Here is a 20,590-nt window from a genome sequence, read left to right as displayed (position 1 = left end):
AAATTAACTCCACTAGGAGAATATTTAGGGCCAAGATTTTGACAAGCACAAAGAAAATATTGCACTTTTATAAAAAGCTCATTGTCTTACTCCATTCAGGCTGCTATAAAATACCATAGACTGGGTGGCTTGTAAGCAGCTAACATTTATTTCTCACAGTTCTGGAGGCTGGAAGTCTGAGATCAGGAGGCCAGTGTGCTTGGGTTCTTTCTGGTGGGGGTCCTCCTCCCCATGACCTAATTACTTCCCAAAGGCTCTACCTCCAAATACCATCACCTTAAGGGTGAGAATTTCCACATATGAATTTATCAGGGACACAGACATTCAGTCTGTAACACTGAGGTTACACGTGAGGCCACAGAGCTTGACATTAATTGCCAAGGGTCCACAAACCCTGGCTCTTTTACGAGACTATTCGGATGGAGATTATAAATCTTTCACTTTATTTACAACTAACAATTATTTGGAAAGTGGGAATTCTCTTTAATCTCTACATACTGCATGTGTAAAGCTGTGTGCTAATGATTGTGTTGAGTGAAGTACCAAAAGGGTGACTGGTAATTTCAGGGTCAGAAATCGATATCAACATATATTGATATTTTCTTCACTCTATGTGGCTTTAGCTCATTAGTAACATCTTCAGTTTATAAAGGGGACTCATTTACACAATCAGTCACATACTTCAGTATCAGTTATTCTTCTTGGCCACGTGTGGTGGCTCACACCTACAATCCCAGCGCTTTGGGAGACCAAAGAGGGAAGACTGATTAGGGCCAGGAGTTCAAGACTAGCCTGGGTAACATAGCAAGGCCTCATTTCTAAGAAAATTTTTAAAATATTAGTGGGGCATGGTGGCAAGTGCCTACAGACCCAGCTACTCAGGAGGCGGGAGGATCCCTTGAGTCCAGGAGTTTGAGGCTACAGTGGGCTGTGATCACACCACTGCACTCCAGCCTGGGCAACAGAGCAAGACGCTATCGCTAAAATAAATAAATAAATAAATAAAAGATTAAAAAAATTATTCATCTCCTCCAATCAATTCTTTCAGTACATAATAGTTGGCTTAAAACAAACTAAGTTGTTCTCATGTTTTAAAGAGTTTGAGAAATAAACTTAAAAATTGGGAATATTGAAATTCAAACCCAGTTATGTTTGGCTAGGTTCCAGCGAGCACATTCCTATCTGAAATATATATAAGCCCTGGAGTTTTTCTTTTAATGTGAGACAGGTTATTTTCTCTGGAGATGTTTTGCCTAGAGAAGAGAAGATTAAAGGAAAGACATGATAAATGTTTTCAAATACTTAGAGGGCTGCCCTGTGGGAAAAGGAGGTGAGTTTATTCTGTGTAGTTCCAGAAGGCAGCACCGAGAACACAGGAGAGCAGTTGGAGGGAGGCATATTTTAGCTCCACTGGAATAAATGGCTTCCTTATATGGAGAAAACTCCCCAAACCTTCCAGTGTTTCAGCAGAAGCACCTCTTGCACGGGGGCAGGCGCCTGGTTCAGACAGCCTCACGGTTCCCTTCTACTAAGGCTTCTCAGTCCCAGATCTGGACTTTCCAATTGGTCAATCATGGAGGTGGTGTTACGGGCACAATTGTGTCCCCCCAAATTCCTACGTTGAAGGCCTAAACCCCAGCACCTCAGAATGGAGGTACTTAGGAGACAGGGCCTTTGAAGCGGTGTTTACATTAAAATGAGGCCATTAGAGAAGGCCCTAATGAGAAGAGGAAAATTGGACACCCAGACACAGAGATGCACACGCAGAGGAAAGACCATATGAGGACACACAGAGAAAGCTGCCATCTGCCGGCCAAGGACAGAGGCCTCAGACCACACTTGCCAACACCTTGATCTTGGTCTTCCCAGCCTCCAGAACTGAGAGAAATAAATTTCTGTTGTTTACAAATTACCCGGTCTACAGTACTTTGTTACAGCAGCCCAAATGGACTAAGAAAGTGGTTAAAATAATTGCATGTGTCCATTAGTGGCTTAGTCACAATTAGAGAATCATTCCTCAGGGACAACCTCAGTTTCTTCAAGGGGAAAGGCCTAAATCTTGGGGTGTTATGTGGATAAATACAGGCTGACTTCTCTGTCCTCCTCCTCAGTGGACCAGAACATCCACCCTATTTGAGGGTGGACCTGAAAACCCTCAAATGCAGAGACGTGGAGATAAGATCTCTAACACTGACTACAGGGCAAGTAACTGCAGCATTTACCAATATCTTTCACCCATCCTGGGCTACAGCCAATCCGTATTACATAGTCCTGACCTTCCAGGAACTCAGCAGAACATACACAGGAGAGAGGAAAGATACCTGGTGGCCACGTTTATGGAGGTATTTGCCTTATTCTTTCATAGCTAATTTATGTCTTGAGATATTCTTGAATAAAATTCCTCCCCTGAACTTTTTGTTCAATTAAAGTAAAACATCAAATCTAGAAAATGGCTGTTAAGATCAGATTACAAGAAAAACTATAAAAGTATTTTTACAAAAAGGCATAATAAAACTACCAAGTAGATTCCTGCCTGCCCAAGGTTGCTTGGATGCCTTCAATGGCTAATCCACTACTTGGTTTTGAGCACCTATATAACTAGTAATGTTGATCTTGGTCATAGAATTTCAGCCATGGGTGGGATGCTCATTTTACAGATGAAAATTGACTTGCACTGAGATAAAGAGATGCATTCAAATCAAAGTCACACAGAAAAACAGTGATTAAAACGATCTTAGCTGTGGTTAGTGATTTGCAAAGGAGAGGGAGGATGAATAGGAATCTTTCTCTCCTATTTTCTCACCCTCCGCCCACCCCATTTTTTTTTTTTAAGTTAAAAGGAAAAATAAAAGTTCACTACACTGTCAGACTTGAATATAGTTCAGAGGAAAGCATCTTTGGCTGCTGATTAGTAAAAAATAAATCTGTACTTAAGGATGAAAGCAGTAGAATATGTGCACCAGAAATTTGTCAATGACATAAGTAATTTCAGAGCAGCCACACTAAACATATTGCTGCGGAGCAGGGGAATGAATTAAAACCAGTTCCCAGAAATTGCATACCATAGTACTTTTACCTAAGTTCAAGGCCTGTTTTGTGTGTGTTCCCTCCAGTTTTCAAAACATGACAAAACAGGATACAGCTTGAGAAAATGTCATGCAATAATATTGTATTTGAAATACCAAAGTGCGTGTGAAGGGACCCCTCTCTTTGTCTGCTGAGCGCTCGTATTTGATGGCATTCCTAGGAACCCTCACTTCATCACAGGCGGGTCAGGGTCTGATTTCACGTTTCCAGGCAACACCTGGATAGCCAATAGTAAGCACCTGTGAGAACCCAGCATGGTGCAGTCCTGAAAAGGATCTGGCTTTGTTAGTGCTGGTGCAGCAGAGGAAAGGGAGCCTTGGATAAAAATCTATAAAGCTGCGGTATTTAACCACGCAGGAAATGAGTTGATATAAAGTCAAAAACTAACAGATCCTCCACACCCCTATGATTAAAATGTAATATTGTGAACTCTCACTTAACACTGTGTATTCATTTATTAAAATATTTGTTGAACACTTACAATCTTCCAGCTACTGGTCGGGCTCAGAAGAGTCAGCACAGAACACAAAAGAACCCCCCTCCCCACATGCCACCCTCCACCCCCACGACACCCCCCAAGAAATCTCTGCCTCACGATTCCTGTCTTTCGGCAGAGGCAGGGTAAGAGACAGACATCAAGTGCCAGATATTAACAGCTGATGTGGAGACAAATGAAGGAGAAATGGAGGGTAGCGATGTGGGCGACAGGCATGTCTTCAAGAAAATACTAACAAGATCCCAATTACGTCACAAATTGAAATAGAAAACGAAATCAAATCATAAAAACATTTCTTCTGTGTAGAGAAATCAGCCTCTTGGTGAAAAACAAGTATTGGGGTGGGGCACCTTTTATACACACCCGGAGCAAGTTTTGGGGTACCCACTTTCCAGATAAAGTTATTAAATGCTCAAAGTGAGGAAGAACCACTTCTAACTCCAGAATGGATTTCCTGTAAGGTAATGAGACCCACAGGGAGGCCCGTGATTATTTGGCAGTAACCTCTGACCCTTCCATATCCCAAAGGAACCGTACGCCAGGAGCTGGCGGGTTCAAACGGCAAATTTAATAAAAGCAAAGACAGTGACATTAAGCACCATGAGAAAAGTCTCCATAGGAAATTCTCCGTAGTGTCACATTTGTTACTGTATCTGGGGGGAAAAATCCAGATGTAGAAAAGTGGAATCCTGTGAAATATAAAAAATACACCCTATAAAACTGTAGTCCCCAACCTCCAGGCCAAGGACTGATAGTGTTCTGCAGCCTGTTAGGAACCCGGCCACACAGCAGGAGGTGAGCATGAGCAGAGGATGAGAGAAGGAAGCTTCATCTGTATTTACAGCCACTCCCCATCGCTCACATCACCACCTGAGCTCCGCCTCCTGTCAGATCAGCCAGGGCATTAGATTCTCATAGGAGCACGAACCCTACTGTAAACTGCGCATGCGAGGGATCTAGGTTACAAGCTCCCCATGAGAATCTAACGCCTGATGATCTGAGGTGGCGCTAAGGCAGTGATGCTAGCGCTGGGCAGCAGCTGCAAATACAGGTTATCATTAGCAGAGAGGTTTGACTGCACAGAGACCATAATAAATCAGTTGCTTGCAGACTCGTACCAAAACCCTATCAGTGAGTGGCAAGTGACAATGTAATAATAATAGAAAAAAGTGCACAATAAATGTTAATGCGCTTGAATCATCCTGAAACCACCCCCTACCTCCACCCCTGGGTCCACGGAAAAATTGTCTTCCATGAAACAGGTCCCTGGTACCCAAAAGGTTGGGGACCACTACTCTGAAAGACAAAAGATTTCTGTTTTAAGCAACAATATTTTGGGGGTTTGGGATTTTTATTTTCCTTGAGGGCGAGGGAGTGTTCTCCAGGATTGAGGCAGGTATAAAAGTAGTGGTTTTACCAGGAGCGGTGTCTCTAACCTGCCCTGATTAGGGTAACAAAGCCTGGTTCATCTGGTCAACTGGCTGACACTTTTAAAGCAGTTGCCCCACCGTGGCCAACGCCAAAGGCAGAACACCCAACTGCTTGCTGCTCCACTGCTGCAGGCGTAAAAGTCCTCAATTCTGGGTGTGCAAATAGTACAAAGTGTATGTGAACAAAAACTAAAAACCGAGGAGAACACAGTTGTTTGCTCACACACACAAATGTGATCTGTGAAGGATGGAGAAAACACGGTTTTCACATGCTTTCAAATATACACGTTTGCTGTATATATTCTGTAGAAAGGCAAATCTCAAAAGTAAACAGAAATAACTGCCTTGTAAATGATAAATTCAAATGTATTTAAGGCCGGACCTGAGACAATCACTTGATTACCTGTATATGGCAATGAGTTCTGTAGCCTCTTTATTTCACAACCAAATGTGCTATTATCAAAATAAATAAGATGTTAAATTTTTTGATTTAGTGATTAATTTTCCTCAACTGTTTGGGGGAAAAAAAAATCATATACTAAGATTGAATTTCATTTTTATATTTCAAAGTTGTTCTAATTTGCAAAAGCTTTAAATCTGAAATTGGCCCCAGGTGCTCGGCCCAGCCTGCCAGGTGGCCAGCCCCCCAGGCCCCTTTAAATAAATAAAAATAAAAATAAATAAAATAAATAAATAAATAAACCAAGATCCTCCAAATCCTACAATTAAGCGTTTACATACTAAATTATGCCTGTACTTATATTACAGTAAATTGTCACGTAGAATTCTGATTTCTGGAAAGAACCATAAAATCCAACCATAAGCTATCATTGATGTCAAAAGCAAAGCATGAAAAAATACTGTTTAATAATTTAACATGAAGATTCCATCTGTATGTACATTGCCAGGCTATTAATTATTGTCTGCCAGGCAGACAAAATAGAAAAAGAAAAAAACAAAACGAGTTTTACCAAGTTGCCTTAGAAACCCTAATAAGCCAAAGGCCATGCAGAAGAAAATCCAGCTCCTCCTTTTCTAGAGGAAAATGCCTTTTCAGGTTCTTTTGAAGGACAAAGTATATTAATTACCACTCTTCCTGCATGAGGCATCTGGTATTTACTCAGACCCCCAAGGCCAGGGTCAGAAGCCTGGGAGACAATGGAATAGATACCGGGTGGGGACAGGATTGCTCTCTACGAAAATCAGTGCTTACTTACCCACGTGGCTGAGATGTAAAGGAAATCACATCTGGACTAAAGGAAGACAGACCTCTAGTAAACATGCCACTAGATTAAAAGGGATTTCCATGATACTTGGGATTATATGGAAATTTAGGCATCTGTTAACGTGTGTCCCTGCCCCATCCCTCCCTCTTATCCATCCTACAAATCAGCTAAATCAGATAAGAAGACCCTGGCACTTCCCTGCGGGCATATTTCAATGATCTTACATTGTCCACCAAATACTTTCTAGACTACACTCTGCTTTCAGGGCCCTATTACCCAACCCCAGTTTGCCTTTCTGGGCTTTCATTCTACACCCTTCAATAAAAACTCCTCGCTGGGACTACGCTGTTCCAACAAACCAGCCTCTGGACACACCCTGTGCCGTAACAGCACAGTAGTTAGGAAGTCATGCTTTGGAATCTGCTGATCTAGATTTGAATCTTGGGAACAATATTACCTACCTCACGGATTACTGTGACTATGAAAGGTGACAAGGCACAAAGGGCACAGTTCCAGGCCCCATAGCAAAAGCACAAGAAATGTTGGCTGTTACAGTTCTCCTCATTTTTGCTGGTTGGATTTAGTCATATCTGAATCCAACCTCCCCCAACCCCACTATTTTACCCCACCCACCCCTCGGACCTCAAGTCATTACTTCACCTGAACTCTGAACAGCTCTCATCTCTTGCAAAATTCATTAGGTAATTGCCAACTTGCCTTGTCTTAACCTTACTGACAGCCACAGTAAGCTCACAAACTGCTGTTGCTTGATTTGATTCAAAAGTTAACAGGGGAAGGACAAAGGACTGGACTTGGGAATTTGCGTTGGGTCCATGCCAATTATTTTGGTGGAAATTATTTAAAACCCTCACATTAGGTCATGCAAATACTCTGTCTGTGAGACTGTGTATATTTCTAACTTTTATTGTGCCTGTGGTGCTATATACAGACCAGTATCCCCACCAACTTCAAAAGCAGCTCCCTGCTTGAAATAGCTCTGTGGGGGCATCGAACAAGAAGAGAAACAGGTTCCACATGTTCAAAGAATCTCATCTAACCCAGGCAGTCCAATCTCCTGTCACAGAACTTTCCCCTTCATTTGTCTCTCTTATTCATACCGCACCTGATAGTCCAATTACTGTATGCCACGTCATATTTTATACATCTTTGAAAGTGGTATTAATTATCCATTCATTTATGATTACATGGAACAGTAAAACAAGAACTCAGAGCAAAAGATTCTGTAGCCTTTGACTTTTCACAAGAGACTTACTGGTTACCATGCTCGATTCTGACCCCAAAGTATGGTTCCCCACCCCAGAGAGGCTAAAATCAAATGCTGATTCTGTGGTGAGAGTCACTCTCCAATAACCACCCTTCCAGGAGCTCTGGGCTCAAGAGCTGTAAAAATGCAACAATCGTAGTTTAGACAGAGGGAGGTGTGCACCTTGCAACGCACCTATCAGAAAAATTTGTTCAAGTCTAGCAGGCTTTTCTCCAGAGTGAGAGATCCTTTTTTTCTTTTTTAATCAGAGAGTCCACACCGGAAGAGAGATACTCTTTTAAAGCAACTATGACTTCAGTATTTCCAAAAAGAATTCACATTCAACACCAGACAAGTAGTTAAGACAAAGCAATAATAGTTTTAAAATTATTATTAAGTTCCAGATAAGGATGTCTAAGAAAGAAGAAAGGTAACTTCAAGACCTAAGTATAGGGTCTACGCAAATGGTCAGATAAATACTTCCTTCTGTAACCAACTGATTGGTTTTGCTGTTCACATCACCCACTACCAGGCAGTATGACAGGATATTTTCTGGTGGGTTCTCTGGTGAGATTTGTTGCAAGAGCTACTTGTCGTCCAGCACCTGGTATCCTTCCCAGAGGCTGGAAGGGTGGCTTACCATCTAGGACAACGACTTCTTCCTCCTGGCCATTCAGGGCTTCCTCCTGGAGGCTGAGCTCTCCTGGCTCAGTTAAGCCATTGACGGCGGACAGCTGACCATTCTTCTGTAGGAGCTACGGGGAAAATAAAGCATGGAAACTTAATTTCAGTTCTCACGACCCAGTTAGACATAATACATGAACTTCCACAATATAAACCATTGAAAGGAAAAATACAGAGAAACAGAGGTTCAATAATAACAAAGATATTAAGATTTATTTATTTATTTTTTTTTTGAGACAGAGTCTTGCTCTGTTGTCCCAGCCCGAGTGCAGTGGTGTCATCAGAGCTCACTGCAACCTCCAAGTGTTGGGTTCAAAGGATCCTCCTGCTTCAGCCTCCCAAGTAGCTGGGACTACAAGCATGCACCACTGCACTGGCTAATTTTTCTATTTTTAGTAGAGGGTCTTGCTCTTGCTGGTCTCTAACTCGTGACCTCAAGTGATCCTCCCGTCTTGACCTTCTAGAGTGCTAGGATTACAGGTGTGCGACACCGCACCCAGCCAGGATACTAAGTCTTGGATTCGTCTGCACTATCCAGCTACCTTACAAAAGGCCTTGTATCTGGGTACGTGTGCGCACAATTCAGTGATCCACTCATTCATTCATATATCTGAACACCACGTAGGATATACACACTCACCTTTCCAGGCCTATTTCAGGTATAACAATGAACAAGTCAGGTGCGGTCCCTACCAGTTTGAGCTTACAAGCTACTATGGAAGGCAGACTTGAAAAAAACACTTTTTACTCTAAAATAATGAAGAATGTTTCCTTGTGATTAGTACAGATCATGCTATTTGACTGCAACGCACAAGTGACAATGTGTTCTCCTCAGATTAGAAGGAAGACATTTAAACAAATCATCACTAAACTGCAGCTATGGAAACTGTCATGAAGGAGGAACACAGAGAGCAAATGACAATGAACAGAGCCCAAACCTGGGCTGGGGTGTCTGGGGGTCTCTGAGGAAGTGAGGGTAAAGCTGAGACTTGAGTTCCACGGGCAGGGGCTGTGTGAGGAAAGGGGTGCAAGTCAGAGGGCCTGGGGTGCAGGGCCAGGGTGCCGAGAGCCCAGCGATATGTAACATACGCATTGGAGTTATTGTTTTTTCCTTAAAAATATTACTAAAGTGGTCATTTGCAATCCTCCCCCAAGGAGGGCCTACACAATTGATGTTATCAATTTCAAAAAACAGCAGGCATGTAGTAATGTCTTTAGTCATTTTTTAATCCTGAGACTATAAGTTCAACGTTTTAAACCAAATAAAAATGGTGCTGTAACTATTAGGAACCTAAAGATTTCGATAATGCTTTGTAGTTTGCACACATTGCCCGTTTATATTAAAACCCACTTAGGCAGCAGCTGTTATTTCCATGTTATAGGTAAGGACACTGATTGCAGCGGGGCAGGCCAGTGTCTTACCACACGTCCCACAGCTCAACAATGGGGGTCCCCAGGGCCCAAGGACAGGTCTTACCACCAGCTACTTCCAGGGTTTTTCCACAACGCTGTGAACTGTTGAAGACCCCCAGTATAAAGACAGGTACCACGTGTTGGGTTCCCCGCCCCCTCATCCAGCCTCAGTACTACGTTTTGAAGGACCTGTTACTTCACACCAGTATAAAATGACTTAAAGAGTATGCCACAGTACCAGGCCTGCCTGTGACAGAGGAAGCTCAAGGCACACGCTCCATTTGACAGCAGTCCGTCCTGCTACGGGCCAACCGAAGACTCTGGCCAAACCAATGACTTAGATCAGAGTCCTAAAGGGACAGTGGGTCGAGACAGTCAATCCAGAAGCTTTGAGTTGTGCTAAATTGATTGCACCTGGCTGTCCCCTGCTCCCAGCAAGGCTGTCCTTCAACTGCATGAGTTTCCTCCTGCAATAATACCACCGTACTTCACTTACACTACAGATGGAAGAGCTGGCTGCAAAATGCCCATGCTGAGTCCATTTATTAAACAGAATACTCAGATTACATTTCCACTTAAAGTCTTCTCTTACCAAAATATGAAAGATAGGAATTTTAAATGAAACCTAAAGACAAAAGCAGGGGGTGAGGAGATTGTCTCCAAAAAGACCATCAGCAAAAATGTCAGAGGATTTTAAATAAATATCATTGGTTATGTGCACAGGTTAGACTAAGATTTGATTAACAATGTGGAGAAGAGCCAAGTCGGAAAGCTGGAATCATATCTTACAGTGGGCTACAGGGCAACCCAATGAGTCTAAAAAATGTGGACGTACACACCACGATAGGGCAAACCAAACGGGGAACATGAAAATGTCATCCTAATATCTCAATTTCAACGCAATAAACTTTGATCAATTATGCTCCTTGTTTAGAAACCAGAACTCTGAAGTTCAATAGAGTTTCAAGTTCTATAGAGCTTCTATAATTCTTGAAAAAAATTCTTAACTAATTCTTTGTCAATTGTCTAATCCAAGATATGTTTAGCTGGAGCCAAATTGAGCCTCCCTAAACCTGAAGGCTCTATAGGACACAGGCACAAACTTCCGTCTACTGTTTTAGAAACGTCAGGCACAGAGCGAAGAGATGACAGAAAAGGAGTATTAAAAACTGAGGTCACCTGCTGGACCTCCTTTTATCCCAAGTGTGATAGTAAGTATTACAAGGTAGTCAGCTGCCGCGGCCACAAGCTAACTGTCACTACTTTAGAAAAGCACTTGATGCATAATTAACTTTGGTAGTAGACAATTTATGACAGTGAAATTACTGAAACTGAGTTTTGAGTCTATTTTACCCAAGCTTTGACCCCACGGGTGATGTCTCGGGTGAGCATTCAGAGCCCATGACAGACCAACCACTCCAGAGAAAAACAGGACTTCATTTCCAGTCACATTGTCATATGCAGACATTTCCACTATTGTCCTTTCATTTACAGATGATTTTGCACCTATTTCCCCACTGAATTTGTAGTTCAGAAAACATAAACACCTCTTTGAACAAATCAAAACCCTACATGTTTTCAAGCTTATATCCTTTGAATGGGTCAGCCAGAGTTTATTCCCGTAAAGTACTACCACATTACAACTAAACAAGTTTAAAAAAAAAAAAAATCTCAAATGCTTCCAGCAACAGTGTTTTCTTCTCATTTCTGTAAGAACAACAACTAATTATAGCCAAAGTGATAGCCAAGGCATTGCAGAAAAACTACGAGACTTCTCTGTTCCCTTTTCTTCTCCCCGAGACTGCTCAGGACTTACTTTGAACCCCGTTTGCCGAGTAAGCAGTAGGAGTATCAAGTTCTTTGGTGAATTTGTTAAATAGTGAACAAAACAGATGAGCTCTTGACAGCTGTCAGGATGCTGGGGGTAGAGGAGGAGAACCTACTAAAGTAACCAATTTCAGTTCAAAGTGTGACTCCCGGATCTATACTCTCAGGTGGAAGAGGCCCAGCTTTTGCGCACGGGGTGGACAAGCCTCCAACCAGCACAATTCATCCCACCTACAGCAGAAAAACCCAAGAAGCAGAACTGTTAAGTGGTCATAAATAGGAAGGAACCAGAAATTATAAAGTCAGTATAACAAGGACATCTGCACAAATGATCAGAATAAAAAAGATTATCTGGAAGGCATTTTAAATCCCATGACAAAACTTGTAACGAAAACTCTTCGATGTGTTTTTTTTTCCTTCATTCTAATAGAAAGTGTTTTGAAAGTAAACCTTTAAAAATGTCGAACAGAAGAAAATAAAAATCAGAATATAAATCAGTAAACAATTTCCCTTGGAGAATAATTAGGAAACAGGTGTAAAAATGTTAAATGTGCACACCCTTTGGCTACACCGCCGTTCCCATGCATATGGCATCACATACTTACGTAGTTAGAGGAAATGATGTGCAACGCGCAGTTTATAACAGCAAAACATCCTAAGAGTCTATCAGTAGAGGGGAATAGTTAAATGATGAGACATCCATACAACAGACAGCATCAAAAGCGACAAGGTAAATCTAGACTCACTCATGTGGGAAGATGTCCCCAGTTTAAGTAGAAAAAAGCAAGCTGCTGAGAATGTTTGATTCCTTTATGTGTTTAAAATCAAACCAAATCAAACCAAAATAACCCACTGACAAAAAGGGAAGGAGAGGGAGAGAGAGTCAATGTTTGTTTGTGTAAGCATTTAAAAGAAAAAAAAAGTCTGGCATAATACATACCAAATCTTTAATAATGGCTACCTCTGAAGAATTGTTGAATTGTTGAAGGGGGTTGGGAGAAGAGATATGGTTTTGTTTTTACTCACTTTATTATTATAAAAGCAAAAATACACTGAACCCTAAAACCCATAGCTTCTTAGGCTACAGGCTTGTTAATAACCTGGCTTTCCAGGGTTCATAAATCTGTTAAGATCATCTAAGCCAACAAACCAAACTGTTGGAGCTTTAACTTCTCTATTCTTATCATCTCCAAATGTGATTAGCATATTAATGGCCTCAGCTAAGCCATTCATCAAAAATATTGACCAAGACAGAGCCAAGAATATCACAGTTCTACAGCAGGCCACTAGAGGCTCCTGATATCTTAACACATGTATTATGCATTATATACCCATTTCACAAACGTGTGTTTTACATACATTTGCTTCCACCTTAAGGAAGTTGCTTTCATGACTTTGGGCACATTTTTTGACTCTCATACTCTCCCTGTTATCTGTATAATGAGGTTAGGCATTCATTTTTATCTACCTCGAAGAATATTTGGGACATCACACAGCACACATTAAGTTCTTAATAAGTCAACTATTAACGTAAGTTTTAGCTATTTTTGTTATACCATTCATTTGTTCTCAAAAATTGTGATCTAATGGGAATTATTTGTTCCATGTCCATTTTCCTCTCTACCATGAAAGCTCCTGGAGTTTTTGCCTGTGTTGTTCATGCTCTGCACTCAACAGAACACCCGCAAATGGCCAAGACTTCTAATTCTTCTAATTTTCTAGATCTGGGTAGGAGAAAAGGTAGCTTATACAAAAGTCTAAATGGAGGAGAGCTGCCTGAGAGTCCACTTTTCTTTTGTCCTGTTTTAACCATAGAAAGCATGCTGAGCTCATTTCCCCAATTATAAATTGAGACTAATATTACCTCTGGTTTCAGATTATTTGAGATCCAAATGAAATAGTATTTGGAGAAGTTCTGTCTTTAAATTGAAAAGCACTCAGCAGCCATTTTATGAGTCCACTGGATGAAATCAAGGTATATGTTCAAGACCAGTATGTTCTAGCCCTAATATCACCCTAAGGTCACCTTTTAAAAATTGTCCTCATGTTTTTGTTAAGGAGGGTTTCAAAGAAGGCAGCATTAGATCTGAGTCCTAGATTTGAAATGACAACAGAATCCAACAAAATTAGACACAGCTCTGTACAAGGAACACATCTCACTAATATTGGATCACATACATTCATCTGAAGTTGCAGCTCTAGACACACGGCACCACTATGAATGGCTATGGCTTTGAATTAATAGACTTGGTCACAGGAAGAGGAAACAATGACTGAAGAGATGTAGCCTTTTTTCCTGGAGTTCCTAGGTGGTTCAGATCCTCAGGTTGCACAGGCAAGTCATCCTGCTGTGGGAATGGATCTGTGAATGACCCACACACAACATACACACACACACACACACACACACCCCCAGCGCTGTGTAGTATGCATCAGTGAGCCCATTCACCAACATAGCTTAAAAAATTGACCATCTTTATGGCCGATGATTTATTTCATACTAGTCAATCACTATTAGCTCCAATCAGTATATTCAAACCAAGTAGCCCAACCAGTAATCCATACAATCCATATAATGGCACACACAATTTTACAATGTATTTTTAACTTTCTAGAAACAGGGCTGAGTGCCGTGGCTCACACCTGTAATTCCAGCACTTTGGGAGGCCAAGGTGGGAGGATTGCTTGAGGCCAGGAGTTTGAGACCAGCCTGGGCAACATAGTGAGACCCCGTCTCTACAAATAGTAAAACAATTAGCTGGGCAGGGTGGCCTGAACCTGCAGTCCCAGCTACTCTGGAGGCTGAGGCAGGAGGATCACTTGAAATGCAGGAGGTGGAGGCTGCAGTGAACCATGATCACGGCACTGCACTCCAGCCTGGGTGACAGAGCGAGACTCTGTCTCTTAAAATTCTAGAAATAGGCTGAAAATAAGGTGGAGGCTAAATGCAAAAATTGATTATTCCATCAGTGGTCCAGATTTTTAAGAACTTTAGATGACCAACAGCCATAATTTCTGCGAGTGAATAGGAATGAATTCTTTAACCCCCTCTATGTCCTTCCCCTACCACAGCCATGCTTTTGCTTTCCAGGTTTGGCCTGGAGATTCAGTGTCTCCGTACCAAGCTGCTCCACCACAAGAGCTGCAGAAATAAATCGCATGAAAACATAGGTGGTAAGGTAATTTTTAAAAGATTTTAAGATTCTAAAAAATCATCATTAATTCTATACAGAGTGGCAATAATAATATGGTTATGTTATTTTATAATGTCCTCAAAGGTTAACGATATGTAATGAAGATTTACAGATGAAATATCTTGTATTTGCTTTAAAATAAGCAAATAAAATCTAAAAATTAAAATTAGACAAAATAAGATCGGTAAAATGTTGATTACAGTTAAAGCTGGGTGATGGGTATATCAATATGCATTGTATTATTATTCTCTATTTTGGTATATGTTTTGAAATCTTCCAGAATTAGAAGAAAAAATAAGTTTTCTTTAGTGAAGCTTCCCACAGAGTTTAACTTTGGGGTACAGATGATAAGATCTATAAAATCAATTAAACTTCAATACGGTCAATAAAATTTCAAAATTTCTATGTTGTCAATAATTTCATCCCTTGGTAATGCTGTCATTTGTAATTAGCTCAAGACTTCAGTAAGCAGTGCTGAGGCAATCACGAATGTATATACTCCATGAATTTAAAAAAGATTTAAGGCAATTACAAAAGAAAAATACGAGAAGGCCTTTTAACAAGCAAATTTTTTCAAGAGAAAAAATGAACTGCTGATCGAGTTTCAGAGGTATTATCAAAACCCTGAGCGAAAAGCTCTCTCCAACCACATGAAATTGAGAAGAGCGTGCATCCCGGGGCAGGCTGACTCTAGTGACCTCTAAAAAGAAGCATTTATCTCTGAGAAACTGACCTACGGAGTTCTCTCAATCCCAATTCTTGTCGGGGAAGAGGTGGCAGACCCTCGAGGGTGGCAGCAAGTCTCACCTCTTTTAAAATGCAGATGCCCCGAAGCCTCTGTCTGATTTTTCAATAAAACCACTGGTGGTTTTTAATTTCATATTTCTTTCCACTCATATTCAGCAAAACAAAACCAACAAACCAAAATATCCCCTTTACAGCTCGGTGACATTACTCTAGACATGACTGAGTTAATCTGAGAGATTCAAAGGGGGGTATCTTGTCACCATTATCCAGAGTCCCCGTGGCTCCTTCTCCACCTCCCCGCACTGAAAACCACACAGTCCAGCTGTCTGGACCTGGTCCATGCTTTACCGTTTTACCTCGCAGCCCTTTCCTTCTGAGATTTGCCGTAGAGGCCACCGTGCTTCAACATCACCACCCCACCCACCGCCACAAGTGAAAACTATCCAAACAGCAACATGTATCCAATTTCAAATTACTTCATTGGCTTAGAGCAGTTGTGCTGTGCCGTCATTAGTTTAATTAATTTAATTCAACCCTAGTGCAAAAATTCTAATTTTCAGAATGCAAAGATTAATTCTATGTTGATTTTGAAATGGCAGTGCTCACTATTTAAGGAAGGTTTCTGGAAGGGTGTCTGTCCAGTGCATGAACTTGTGGTCCCACAAGTGCCACCTGGTGATGGGCGTAAACACCAGATAGACAGTCTCTGGCTACCGTCTACAAATCCCAGATTCTTCTGTTTCTTATCATTTTCAGCAAAATTCATGAATATTACTTAACATAATTTCAAGAAAAATAACTCAAACTCGTTGGACATAAGAATGAATGCTGGCCGGGCGCGGTGGCTCACTCCTGTAATCCTAGCACTCTGGGAGGCCGAGGTGGGCGGATCGTTTGAGCTCAGGAGTTCGAGACCAGCCTGAGCAAGAGCGAGACCCCATCTCTACTAAAAATAGAAAGAAATTATATGGACAGCCAAAAAATATATATAGAAAAAATTAGCTGGGCATGGTGGCGCATGCCTGTAGTCCCAGCTACTCGGGAGGCTGAGACAGGAGGATCACTTGAGCTCAGGAGTTTGAGGTTGCTGTGAGCTAGGCTGACGCCACGGCACTCACTCTAGCCTGGGCAACAGAGTGAGACTCTGTCTCAAAAAAAAAAAAAAAAAAAGAATGAATGCTAAGAGAGATCTGCTAAAATCGCCACTTTGCTTTTAGCATGCAAAATTAACTTTCAATTCAATTGAACATTAATATTCAAATATTCAGATTGTTGAGTGTCTTAGAAAATAATGTATCTCCCGTTGCTTATGTGAACTCCAAAAGACTTGACCACAACAGGTGAACTCATCGTATTAGCAATGTTATCTACAAATCAGGCCTCTAAATCTCAAAGATCAGCATTTTTCAAACTGGCATCTGAGAATACCAGTATACCAAGTTTATTAACGCCAGCAAACCAGGCATCATCTCAGAAGTGTTCTGTGCTACAATCAGCTTGGGAAACTCGGATCTGGACAGAGTTAAGCAGATTTACTTCGAATTTAAAGTCTCTTTAATGTGCTCTCTGAACCCCTAAGGAGGAAAAGACTGTAGCATTTTCTAAAATAATTTGCCCATAGAACCCTTTGTGACTCTCTCTATCACCATCCTCCGTAACTACAGACACCAGGGATACATGCAGTATGTTTTAACACACAACAGCTCAGTCAAATATTCCCCTACTTTAAAAAGTTATGGTTGTTTTTAAAAGTATTAAAACTCCGGAGTTCTCTGGGAAAGTATGTAAAAGAAAACAAAGCACTCTAAATCTGGTTAGGTGGGAGATCAACCATGCTGATTTCAGGCAAAGGGAATTTATAAGATCTCTGCTGGAGATGAGGGAAATAAAAAGCATCACCTACCAATAACAGCAATTCGCTGCGTGAAACGGTTCACCAGAAATCCATTATGTGAAAGGCCTACCTCGTAATGTCTGCGGCCCCCACAACATTTAGGTCAGTATCTATACTTAGGACAGATAAATGCAACTGGAAGAAAACCTGTGAATCCCAGGCCAAGGCTCTGACACCACCAGCCTCCTCCCCTGTGTGAACACCGTGCACAGTAATCACAGGACATGGGGCATCCCTGGTCATCTCCCTCGCCCCCCCCCACAAAATGTGTCACCTCTCCTGAGGCGGTGGTCATAACATTTCTGGTTGAGAACCACTACTCACAGCCTCCTAGAACCAGAAAAGAACTCAAAGGGCTGAACTTGAAGAATTGCACTCTTTCTTCCTCCAACTTACCTTAAACCAAGAAAAAGGTGCATCGCTGCTGCCTTATGCTGGATGCATGATGCAATCCATCTACATAGCTCTTCTTAGTCGAGAGAACCACGGTTGTACTGGGGTGTCCACTCAGGGGAAGAGACTAAGCAATCCAACAATTCAAAAGATTCTTGCATTAAGGACAGAACAAGCCCACTCCCCTCTCTCCTTAAACTTCAAAGCAATGTTGAAGTTCCATGTTTAACAGAAAAGTATCTAACTTCTCATGATTAGTTATTTGACTTTGGGTCCCAGATCTTGTTAAGTTAGCACAGAACACAGACCCCCCCCCCCCCAGAGCTTTTATATGCTAGCGTCATGACCTTCATCATGAATGTCAAAGACAAGTTCCCCACCCCGACCTGAGCTGTTGCACCTACAAGCTGTCCAGGGCAAATGCACTGCTATTTTCATCTCCACAGATTCCTAATGCAAAATAAGCAAAACGTTAGTGTGAAGAGTTAGAATAATGAAAATGAGCAGCCTCAGAGCACAACTTGGTGTTCTGAAACATTTCTGCCAGTACTGGCAATACGCATGCCTGGTTCCTTTTGAGGCCCTGCACCAGCAAACTCACACTAGGTTTTATTTGTAGCAGATGTGGAAGTCAAGATCCCGATCTCCACTTAATTCCTACACACCACATACTATTTAAGTAATTGCTCTCATGTCAAGTGGCTGCTCCTCTCAAAGGGATTCTCATTTGGTAGCTAAGTAATTACATCACATTCTTATTATAAATTCGGTAATACAAAATGTTTCCACAACCACTGCATGTCATAGAAAGACCAAATCATTTCTTAGCCTGAGAGATAAATAATTTCGACAAGGGAGAAAACCAGCATCATCTCAAGAAAAATTTTGGATTTTAAAGTTCAAAACATTTTAGATGTTAATATTATGTCTTCTAACCAAAGATGTGTCCCTAAGACATGAGTATCAGCAACTTCACCATGGAGGAAGTTGGATATGAAAAATATAGTTTCTAAACTTTGTAAAACCATCACCTGTTTACAGGAGAGAAGGCAGAAACGGGCAAGGGGGAGCCACAGAGGGTCTCTTATAAAAAGTTCTTCTCCCATCCTGGGAAGGGACTGATTCTTTGTTTTGTTTGTTTGCTTGCTTTAAGCTGCCCAAGGCAGCATGGATCACCACCTCTTGTGGGTTTTTCACCATGTTGATAGTTACAATACAGGGAGATGGGAACAGAAGTTTACTTCAAACTTTGCCCAAAACAGGCAACGTATTACTATTTAATTAAGAGGATAATTGAGACCATTGTCAAAATTAAATACAGTTGGCCCTCCATATCCTCGGGTTCCAAGTCCTGAGATCACTGCAATCTGAAATTGGTTGAATCATCGGGTGCAGAACCCTCGAACACAGAAGGCCAACTGTGGGACTTGGGCATCCTTGGATTTTGGGGAGGGGGCACTGGAACCAATTCCCTGCAGAGGCTGAGGGACGACCATACCATGCATGTCTATGCAAATTTAGTGGCTCTATTGCCTTTGAACCACATCACTTAAAATGATTGTTGACTTTTTTTTAAACCTAGTTAGCGAAAATTTATCACCCCCTTGCAACCTCATTTCTAAGTCTATGCTCCATTTGACAAAAAAAGAAAATGAACAAGCAAAATTGCTTGTCTTATTTTCAATACAATGTACTTGATTTGCAAAGATGGTCCCTCTAAGATAATGTGATTTAGCCAGGAATCAACAATTACTATCCTATAATGTTCGATTCCAAATATTTCTAGCACAATCACCGAGAAATTCAAGATACAGAATAAAAAAGCAGCAAATTGCTAATGCACAAGGAGCCGTGCTGTGTTTGCTAAAGAGCATCTACTGCTTCCTAGGCTGAAATTCTAAACTGCTTTTCAACTGATGAAATGTCTGCCTCACGGGCTCCTTTCTGAAGCCTGCAAGGCAGAGGGTCCACAGTCAGAACCGGCCCCTGGCTGCAGCATTCAGGACAGAAGGAAGTGGAAGAGGCAGCCAGCTCGGGAGAGCTATGTTAAGTCATCCCAGGGGACTCTGAGAAATGCCTCCTTATATGTGAAAAAAACTAAAGAAAGTTTCCTATACATGGTGGCGTTGGTTATTTAATAAAGCCATTAAACATTTAGCTCTCATAATGGACTTGAAGATGCCATTTTAGAGAATCCATTTAGGGCTTGTGGATGGTAATTTTAATAGCAAAATTAAAATGATAAATTGAAATGGGTTTCTCTGACGTGTGTGCTTAGCTTTGTGCTGCACGGAATTCAAACGGCCGGCTGCATACCGAAATAAAAGTGACGTGAATCCAGCCCCGCCGAGGCTTGAGCACAGCCAATGTTTATCAGTCGGTCTGGCTGGAGGAAAGCAGGACTTTGCCTAGGTCCACTGATCCATAAGGGGCAGACAACAGTAGAACCCTCCCATTAGCTGGCACCCATTAGCTGGTAATAATGCCACCGTGCTCCTCTGGGTCCAGCACAGCCTAGCACCGCAAGTAGAAAGAGCACAATCTGCAAGTAGACCAAAGGGAGGGAATCCTGGCCTCAACACTGATTAGCTATGAGGCGTTTGGGCAAATTTCTTACCCTCTGTGCCTCAGTTTCGTCAGCTGTAAAATGGGGAGTAATATTACTTTTGCAGGGTTACTGTTGCTTGAGATTCTCCTCTGGGAGCACTCAACAGCATGGATGCCCAAGTGCAGAAGGGATCACAGAGATGGGTAAGGGATGTGAAGGAAGAAATGCAACAACAGCAAGCCCTTCTTCTCCACTCTGTCTGGCCAAGTCCAGCCTGGGACGTGACTCTTGCTGGTGTCCAACTGATGCCCCAGTACAGTGGCTGAGGAATGCTCCAGGCAGCCCTCCAGGCAGCCATCCTCAGGGATGCTGTGTTGCCTTCCCAGA

General features: G+C 41.7%; 1 protein-coding gene across 1 annotated transcript in view; it reads right to left on the bottom strand.

The window, feature by feature from the left end:
• The window catches only part of AKAP12 (A-kinase anchoring protein 12), an 85,998-nt gene that overhangs the window by 29,576 nt on the left and 35,832 nt on the right, over positions 1–20,590 (bottom strand). Inside the window, exon 2 of the mRNA XM_069488208.1 lies at positions 8,144–8,258. Coding sequence (XP_069344309.1) covers positions 8,144–8,258 — 115 coding nt within the window. The remainder of the gene's footprint in view (positions 1–8,143; positions 8,259–20,590) is intronic.

Source organism: Eulemur rufifrons, chromosome 15 (genome assembly GCF_041146395.1).
Source record: "Eulemur rufifrons isolate Redbay chromosome 15, OSU_ERuf_1, whole genome shotgun sequence".
Lineage (NCBI taxonomy): Eukaryota > Metazoa > Chordata > Mammalia > Primates > Lemuridae > Eulemur > Eulemur rufifrons.
The sequence above is the reverse complement of the archived record's forward strand: the minus strand, read 5'-3'. Positions and strand labels throughout refer to the sequence as shown.